The sequence below is a fragment of the Excalfactoria chinensis genome, chromosome 19 (assembly GCF_039878825.1).
Source record: "Excalfactoria chinensis isolate bCotChi1 chromosome 19, bCotChi1.hap2, whole genome shotgun sequence".
Classification (NCBI taxonomy): domain Eukaryota; kingdom Metazoa; phylum Chordata; class Aves; order Galliformes; family Phasianidae; genus Excalfactoria; species Excalfactoria chinensis.
Genome location: NC_092843.1, coordinates 8006380 through 8016137, shown reverse-complemented (window position 1 = coordinate 8016137; position 9758 = coordinate 8006380). Strand labels below are relative to the sequence as shown.

The 9758-nt window shown below is 42.2% G+C and overlaps 1 protein-coding gene across 1 annotated transcript; it reads right to left on the bottom strand.

The window, feature by feature from the left end:
• Nucleotides 1–770: 770 nt before the first annotated feature.
• Nucleotides 771–8239, bottom strand: WSB1 (WD repeat and SOCS box containing 1). Its single transcript, XM_072353615.1, has 9 exons — nucleotides 8062–8239; nucleotides 7316–7484; nucleotides 6942–7210; nucleotides 6348–6479; nucleotides 5871–5971; nucleotides 3555–3727; nucleotides 3059–3172; nucleotides 2207–2314; nucleotides 771–1900 (listed from the first exon to the last, which is right to left on the bottom strand). The coding sequence occupies exons 1-9, from the start codon at nucleotides 8099–8101 to the stop codon at nucleotides 1741–1743; spliced, it is 1266 nt and encodes a 421-aa protein (XP_072209716.1). The 5' UTR covers nucleotides 8102–8239; the 3' UTR covers nucleotides 771–1740.
• Nucleotides 8240–9758: the final 1519 nt, after the last annotated feature.

The window sequence follows — 9758 nt, the reverse complement described above, 5'->3', positions numbered from 1 at the left end:
CATCTGTGTTCCCTGGAGTTTTTCACCACTCCATCATAGTACCAGTGCTGGTACTGCTGCAGGAGTCCACTAATGCAGCCAGTACACAGATCAGGAGAGCATGGAAACAGTTCCCCCACTTGCTGGAATAAGATGGACAACAGTCCTGCTCAGATTCAAGTCTTCCTCTTGCTGTGTCTGCTGCCCACTCTCACAAGGATGAAATTAGCCCTCTAGAAAGTGCTGGCTCCTTCCCTAGGGCTTGACAAATGGTTTGAGGGCAGCTACTTTCCATCCCTAAGCAAATCCCTATTGCATGCCTGTCACCACAGAGGAGCCGGCGTAGCTGCCACTGATGTAGGTTGGTTAATTTTTAACAAGCCATTGGCCACAATTTAAACATGTGGATCTTGTTCATTGCAAATCTGCCACATGTCATATGCAGTATATAATAACTGTTGTGAGAAAGAGTTTTAACAGTACTCTAATAGAGCATGGAAGTAAAATTCCCCATTCAACTTAAACATTACTACAGCCTGTACAAACCCAGCTACGTGGTGCAGCCAGAACTCCCCTTCCTCCATTTGACACAGTGCACAAACACAGGAGCACTTTATGTCACCGAATGCTTTTGACCTGGTCTCATTAAAGGGCTGGTCGTGCTGTGGTTCCCCACACTGATTATTTACTGAGATTAGCGTTCTGCAGGCCTGGAAAGGAAAACTGTACAAGAGCTGCTAGAACTGGTGCATGCAGGTAGTGTTCACAAATCAGTCGCCAGTTGCAACAGACACTTTTATACAAGTTTTAATAAAAAAAATTCAACAAAAATATATATAATCAGGCATTTTATGCAATGCATACATTCTTTATATCTGCAGGTACAGATAAATAACAGAAGGCAAAAACAAGTATTTTGCTTATCTTTGGCCATTAACCAATAATCACCCCCAGAGAGATATTACAGGGTCAAAGAATATTAAACCGAGTCTGTAACCTTCTCTTATTACAGACAAAGCATCAGGCAATAATACAGTAGTTAAATTTTTAGAAATGTAAGGAAATATTTCTTCAGCACTGCCTAATACTTCAATAGAACCTGTTTTACTGATGTGGAACGTAAGGCCTCCTTTAGCTGACACAGGCAAAACCCCTGACTTTATACTAGATATGCTCCATCCCTCACTACCTTAACTTACTTCCCTTCACCGTACGTTGTTCTAAAAAGCTACGCTGTACCTCTCCATCAAGTACACTAACATGAATTCATAACTGTGGATCAGTTTCCTGAACCCCAACCAATGTACATACACACAGAGCAGTTAAGCTTCCTTATGTCAATATTTTTTCTAACTCAGTGTCCCAGAATAATAGTTATCCTTCCACTTTACAGCACGGATGCATCTGATGGCTCTACCAAAGCAATATATACATGACACACATCAAAAATGATAAAAGCAATGTTAAAGGTACACTGACAGCATGTAGCAGCTTATGTTTATGTATGTACATATTTTCACAGTCACATTTTAGAAAACTGAGAACATCAGGAATACTTCTACTGTGTTTTCCATAAATATTAAAAACATAACTGTCAGGCCTTTGGACAAAATATTTAGGATATCATTTTTAAATAGCTCTTGAAAAACTGTAGCGTTTTAATCATAAAGGCTGTAGAGTTTGAGGATTCTTTGAAGTGTTCAGCCAGTTTCAGCAGCTGGGCCACCTGCCAGTTTGGTAGAATTTTTACTTTCTCTCTGCTCAAATCTGGTAACAAAGAAATTCCACCACTTTTGATGGAGTAGGCAAGTTCCTGACTTGGCTTGTGGGCATCACTCTTCGAATTGCCATGCGACACAAATGCTGGAGGCTAGAGACTTGTCTTGGAGTTGCCCAGAAGAACACACTGCCGTCCTGCGTCCTGCACAGTAAAAATAAATTAGTAAGTAAACCAGAGAAAGAAAACAGAATTACTGCCCTTGATTATCTAATGGTCTTACTCCAATCCACATTTGTGGGTCTGTATTTTATTTATTCTCTAAGATAAGAAATGAGTTTATCAAGTTCTAGATTATACTGCTATTCCTGGCATGTTTAAATAAACAGAATCAGAAGTAAAATAAAGCCAGAAGCACTGAGTTGCAACTTATAACTGAAGATCCTCAGACCACTTAGCTAACAACTAACCGTGTTACTTTAATATTTAAGGGGGGGAGCATATACTTGCCCTGTAGCTAGAACACTGCCATCAGTAGAAAAGGTACAACAGAGCCCGTTGTTCAGAGGTGCAACTTGTATAGGGTAGTCTTCATCAATTCTCCAGAATCTTACCATTCTGAAAAGGAAAAAATGAAGCAGTAAGTTACGAGAATAGACATTTAACTCCATTTTGAATCACCTCTGACTCCACACACAAAAAAATGGTCTGATGCAAAATTCAGATGTGGCCTGAAATACTGTGACTTCTTCATTCCTGATATATGCCATCATTTGTATTTCTTCAACTGTTGTAACTCTGCCAATTAAAGGTGGCCTTCTGTAGCAGAAAGCAATAACCTGAAGATCTACAAAACCTCTCTTAAGTGTAATACCGGACAGGAACGCCCAACAATGCCTATCTTAACATTAAATTAAGCAAACAAAAATCAACTAAAGCATTCCTGTAATTTATATCCTTGCTGTCATATGAGAAGGCACTCTTTATATGCTTGAAGTTCCTCAAAATATAATTAGCACAATAGCAGAAACTGAATACCAGATCATGGAGTACTTTTCATTTTGCTGTGTAAACTAAAACAACACAAAATTCTTAACTGCACTGTTACTTCAATTTACATTTCTCATTGATTATAACCCCTCTTTTTTTTGTTGTTGTTATTCCAATCATCTCCCCTGCACACAGCTCATTATTTTCTACATTCAAAATGAACAGAAACACATAGCAGTCAGCTCATCTACTTTTACCAAGACTACCAAACGCCATTTATCAGTTTAAAACAAACCAACCCCAACTGTCATTAAATGTTCCCATCACATGGAAAGAATTAAAGGAGTCCAACAGATCTTTCCCCATACTCACTTATCATCAGCAAGGCTTGCAATATGTAGTCCATCGTGACTAAAAGATACTGATCTAACCCATCGGTCATTTGCACCTCCAGCAAATATTGGAGTAGGAGGTGGAAACAGATGCCTGCAGATAGAGAGACACTTAGCCAACAGCGTAATACTTAATAACTATAGCAGATCTTTCTTCTCTACTAGTTAAGCTAAAAGAAAAATGGACTAAACATTTTAACCATGAAAGCAGGGGTGGAAATTTAGCTACTGTATTTTTTGCAGTACCAAATATTTTAGCTTTACCAAAAATGCTTTAGTTAGTCCACACTGAAGTACTGGTGCTTTAAATTCTTTCTCGGAAGGAAAAACTCCACCATCCTACCGTTGTAGGACTTTTGTCAGCCGCTACTAAGATTTTCTTTGCCAGGTCTAGTTATCAGTTACAGCCAAAGAAAAGCATTAATCTTCAACAGACACCTTTGTTGTAAATTTCTGGATTTATCTGCTGCACTTACCCAAACTCCCTAAGAATTACTCCAATGTATGGATCCCAGACATAGACTCGAGTATCGTAGGATGCAGTAGCCAGTAAAGCTCCGTCAGGAGAAAACTCACAGGCTACAACATCATTGTGATGTCCTTCAAGTTTTCGTATCATGGAGTATTTATCCATATCCCAGAGAAAAACCTGCAATTAAATAAGCTAATGTTATAGCTCTGCTCAGCGAAGCAATGAAGCAATTACTTTGTTTAAGAATAGCTGCTTATTTAGGATTATATTAAAATCAGGCATTATGAATTACTACAATTAAGAAATATGCTCAGTGTCATACTCAAGATTAAAATGAAAATTTAAAAAAATAATTAAAGCAGACATGCAAATTCTAACTTGCTTGTTAAATGTTATTAACAAAATAAGACAAAATATAAGATAAAGACAACACAATTTAACCATGTAGCTTACTGAAAATCATGTATTACAAAACTATTTTATTAAAATATGCAGAAATCAATAGGGTTAAACTCTACAGTCCCCTCTTTCCAGTAACTAACAAAATTTTAAGAAATATACAGACAGAAAGTGTAAGGTTAACATATTGTTACTCCAGTGGCATCCCTTTGAGTTTAAGATCACTTGTTTACAATTGGCTTGGATCACCAACGTCAGCCTAGGAAGAGAAACAGATACTGCAAGCAAAGAGAATTTTCACAGCCAAAAGTTATGTCTCTGGCAAAACAATAGGGAAGTCTAACCATATTATTAGAAAGAATTTATGCATTTTAAATCAACAATAAAAAACCATTAATATTACAGTTTACTCAGTTAATTGCATACTGCATTATAAACAATGATAAAATATTATTCTTGGATTTTACATGCAGTTGTACATTATATATATATATATATATAATCACAACGAAAATTGTGCGTAATTACTTAATACAAACTATTGCTGTTCTGTAGCATAAGTTTATAGAAAATATATTATCTTAAGCATAAGATATTATGTCCCTGAGAGAACTTATTAGGGTCCTTGACTTTTTTCTTCCCCTTACTCGCAGATTAAAACCGAACATCTTAGATAACTATACATGTTTTAGCAAAGCAAACATGGCCTTAATGCCTCACGTACTTCCTAAAACTGAACCAATTTCTCTAAGAAGACCCCAACGTTGCATAAAAGTAGAAACTAGGTTTTAGGAGTCAAGTGTGTTTCACTGCTGTGAAAATTATTCAAAAAAGAAAAAAAAAAAAAAAAAAAAAAAGAAAGAAAGAAAGCAGAAAGTGGACATCAACCAGCACCTGCGTACGTACAGTACACCTTGCAGTCGAATGCAAGGTTACTTCATCCTATGGTAAAGTTCGCCCCCAGCCTGGTAGCCAGAGATGCCACTCTTTCTGCCCAGCTAACACCATTGTGCTCCTGTGTGAGTGGTGCCAGCTTAACTCAATCACACCAATATTGCTGCCACCACCTGTGACAGGGAAAGCAAGAAGCTTATGGAAAACACACAGCCTAAAGATATCAACGTATACATCTACATCTACTCTAATTAAAGAAAATCAAGCCCCCAAACTCAACTATTCTCTATCAAGACTGCACTGATAATTTAAAGCATAAAATGCATTTGAACAATCATCTATACAAAGCAGTATTCAACTACTGAACTGTGCTTATTAATCAGCATAGACAGGCTTCATTAAACTACCCAAAAAGCCCCTGCAACTAAACTGAACACCCTTTTCTGTCTTAATCTAGTTCTTCAGTGCCAAGAAAAGCAGCTTGCTGCATACATGCTTTACCTGCACTGCTTTCAGTTCTCTAGCAGGGCATTACAATACAGATGAAAAGAAAACCAGTATGCTGCTCTTCATTCTAGCTCTTTTAGACACGTGAGTGCCGTTTGTATTGGGAACACGCAGAAATATTTTTGTTCAGCAGGGAGATACCATGACTGCCTGACTTTAAAAAGTCCTTTTCATTGAGTAGGAGATAGAAAGGATAGAATCAATAATAAAATAGCTTTGTGCATTAGTCTATGCCTCTTCTAACACTGGAAACTTTACACATTGATTTCATACTACGAACAGGTGTGCAAGATTACTTTTCAAAGAATGCTTAAAGTTTCTTCAACTAAAAGCAGTGCAAGTTCAATTCATAAAATAAGTGTCTCAACACAACATTTGCTAGTTAAATTTCATGCACTTTTACATCATCACAAAACATTAGAAATCCATGACACAGAGCACAAGCTTACAGTTACTTAGATTAAAAATGATTATGCATGTAATTCAGTAGATTTAATGAGCAAGAAACTCTGACACATACTGCTTTACTAGCTCCAACAGAACAGAGAATGGAAGAATCTGGAGAGAATGCACAGCCATATACCCAGTTCTGATGTCCTCTCAACACTTTCATCATATTTCCTAAAAAATAAGATACATAATAATTTTAAAACATCAATTTCCATTAAATGTTACAGATGCAATTTGAAAAGCTCTGTAAGACGTTACACTCTTTCCAAACATCCTGCCATGTCAGTCTGCACAGAGATATACATTCTCCCACACAGTCTCTTTTTTCCCTATTGAAAGAAGTCTCTTCATGAACACTTTTAAGTTAGCCCAATCCGGCTGGTACCTCTGGGTCACATACAGACAGTTTTCAGAGAACATACCAAGTTAATGACTAATATAATTTTTTAATTATTATTATTTTTAAGAAGTGCTGGTGTTAACAGCAATAAACAATAGAGTAGATGCATATTTCTCCTGTGTTACAGCAGATGAACTGAAAACATACCGTCATCTTTCAGGTCCCACACTCTCAGTGTTTTGTCTCTGGATGCAGACACCAAAATCAGGCTCCCATCTGGGGCAAACGTTAAATCTCTAACAACTTCTGTGTGGTCCATCAGGTTAAGGAGGAGTTTTCCTGTTACACAAAAACACCACAATTTAAAACGAAGGGCTGTACTTTTATTCAGATGAAACCAAATATGCCCAAATTTGACATATATTCTCCCCCATACTCAAGGACAGTAAGTAACCACTTGTTTTTAAAGTCCCCTTTGTTTCAAAATATACTAAAACTAAACAATCCTGCACAAGATTTTGGTGTAAACAACTAATGTGTATAAAGTCCATCACATATGTAAGCAGTCTGCAACACCAAGGCCTCATCTCCCATCACCTACATCTCAAGGAACAACCTGAGTCTGTTGTCTGTTGGAAACAGCACGTTTCCAGTTGCAGCTCACGATTTCTTTCTTAGATCAATTTGTATTCAACATACAATTCCCAAACAGAATTCTGTAAACTATTCCTTCTTTGTATCAACGATGTTACTACCGCATAAAGTGCCTCAGAAATGCCAGCTCCCCCTCACCCACACTACCTGTGTACACATCCCAGATCTTGATGCGCCCATTGTTCAGGCCTGTTGCGAGCAGAAGCTGGTCCTGCCCAAATTTGAAGCGATGCCATTCGATATTCACACAGCGACTCTGCTTCTCAGGCACCGAAGACCCAAAAGCAAGACTCCAGACAATGTCACCGCAGTCTATGATATGTTCACAGGGCTTATTTCTCTGACTGCCGTCGCTGTTCTGTCTTGGAAGCCTTGTACTGGCTGAATTTGCAACATTCTTTGTGCTGTGCAACAAGCTGCAAGACAAAAAAAACACAAGAGGAACTCTATGAAGAGTTATCTCCTATTTTGAAATCCTCAAGTTCTTCAGGCTAATTGAAAGCCACGGAGCTTTATCTTACAAGTTAGTAAGGCACTGGGACCAGGGGACCAGCTTCACTATACGATGTCCTTGTGACCAGGCAAAGTAGGATCCATCGGGAGCAAACGCAACAGTCCAGTTCTCACGTCCACACTTCTTGTCGAAAGGAGAAGTGGGGGCCAAGAGTTCTCCAACCGCCCGTGACCGTGCTGAAAAAACAGAGGAAATTCCATTTCAACATGAATTAAGCATTTTTTAAGACGTTACGAGGAAGTGACAGTGTTACTTAATTGCCTTCTAATTCATCACTTGTAAAGCAGCTGCGGAACAGTCTCACTGTCACATCAAAAGCAGCTGACGTTTCTGTATGCCTGAGCTGCAGGACTGGCCGTGTCCTGGCTGTCATGGCAGCAGTACTGCACTACGTTCCAGCCTGCCCCGATACTCCGTAACTGAGGGAAGAAGCTGTGTAGCGCCGCTGGGTCCTGCCCACGAATGGCAGAAGCGGCTGCGGCCGAAAGAAGCCCGTCGTGAAACACGGTGCGCTGAAAGCCGCCGTCTCGTTTCTCAACCCACGGACAAAGCCGTTCTGTTTCCCCGACCGCGCGGCGAGGGGCGGCAGCGCAGCCCCGGCCCCAACACAGCGCAGCCGCTCCGCGCCCGGGGTCCAGGGTCCGGGAAGGCCGAGTTGCAGCCGCGAGGTCCGGGACCCGCTCCCGGTGAGGCCGCCCACCCCTCCCAGGCCCGAGCTGAGACGGACCGACCGACCGACCGCGCCGCCCTCACCGATGAGCTTCTCGTTAACACTCAGGGGAAAGCTGGCCATCTACGGGGCCGCCCTTCGGACCGGCTCGGGCGCGGAGCGGAACCTGCGGCCGGGCGCAACGCAGCTACAGCGACGGCCGCTCGCGGGGCACGCAGGCACTGAGACAAAATGGCGGCCGCGGCGCGGGAAGTAGAGCCGGGCGGGGAGCGCCGGCCTCGCCCAGCGGACGGGGGCGGGCGCTCATCGTCCTGCCTTCCTTCCTTCTCTCCCTTCCTCCTCCTTCGCTCCGTGCGGGGGTTCTCGGCCGCGAGCGTTGTGCCCTTACTGCCCGTTGGGTCTTTGCAGCGCTCCGTCCTTCTGCCCCTCTGGCCGGACTCCTCTCGGATCCCGAACCGCTTTCGCTGCCCTGCAGAGCTCTACACTGAGCCCTGCAGAAGCCAGCACACCTTCCTAGAGGTGGTCGCAGCCCCGAAAGTCCCCTGGCTGTGTTCACATTGTGTCTGGGAAAAAAAGATCTCATGGCATTGCTTCAGCAGGGCGGCGCGGTGTCCTGCGGTTGCCACCCGCTTTAGCAGCATCCTTCAGTCCCATCTATACCAAAAGGTAGCACACCCTGACTGCAGTAATGGACTAAACCTTGGGAAAGTGGCTCCCCCAAGCATGGGGCTCTCACTGCTGGGAGGACCACGGGGGAACCTGTTACAGCCAGATTCCCCTGTTACACTGGTGTGTGCTGATGTGGCCGGTGGGTGGGCTGTAGAGCCTCCCTGTGGGATCATAAATACTGCGTGGCTCTGCTGTCTGGCAGCATCTGGTGACACTCCTCAGTGCCTCACACAGCAGTTGTCTCATTATCTTTTAAGACAAACTGGCATTCTTGATGTCTGTGACCATGTGTCTGCAAGGCAACCCATAAACTAACAAGTATGCGAACGCTTCTATGAATGCATTGCAGTGTGTGTACCATACCAAGGTGTGCACCTGATTCCATCTTCCCTGACCAGAGGCTGGAAAACACCAGGAAGGTTACTGCTTTCCTGATATCTCTTTGTAAAGCTGTTCAGGGTCTAGATCCAGCAGGATCTGGTTTATGCTTACGTTTTTAATTTATAGTTAACATGGATGGGGTTGCCCATAAACTACTAGGTCACTCTGAGGCCATCTCAGTCTCGCTGTGGCTTTGTTTCAGTGTCTGTTTTGTACTCTCTCAGCTCACTGTCACACCAGCTTGCACTGTACTCCCTAGCAGCATAATGCAGCTTCTGCTCTGTCGGTCCTTTGCTGTCTGCAGATGGAAAAGCCCTCACCAGCTTTGCACAGCAAGGCAAATTTGCAGCCAGTGGATGTTACAAAGGATTGCTTTGGAGTTACTCATAAGTGTAAAATGTTTGAACCGGGCCCTCTCATAGCTGAGGCAATTCATGTCATGAGATTTCTCCTCAGGGCCTGAGCCTCACCTACAGCCTGAGTAACATTGCGCACTGTTTGCTTACCTTGGGGGCTGTCACAGCCAGGGAAGACAGCAGTCACATTATGAGGCTCTGTGGGAGTGTTGCCATGATACTGGCTTTCTCGCTTTTTAAAAAGAAGCAAAGTGTTGCCAATTTAATATTTCTGTAAGCTTTGGTATTCCTGTAAGGACTGCTTCAGTAGTTTGTCCTTCTTCCTCAGCTACTCCTGTTCAGTCACGTAGTAGATCTGAGGACCAGAAGAGATG

Coding starts and splice junctions, on each gene's coding strand:
- WSB1 (XM_072353615.1), bottom strand. CDS start 8,101: ATGGCCAGCTTTCCCCTGAGTGTTAACGAGAAGCTCATCG. Junction 7,211..7,315: donor TCCCAGTGCCTTACTAACTT/GTAAGATAAAGC, acceptor TTTGTCTTGCAG/CTTGTTGCACAGCACAAAGA. Junction 2,315..3,058: donor GCAAGCCTTGCTGATGATAA/GTGAGTATGGGG, acceptor TTTCCTTTTCAG/AATGGTAAGATTCTGGAGAA.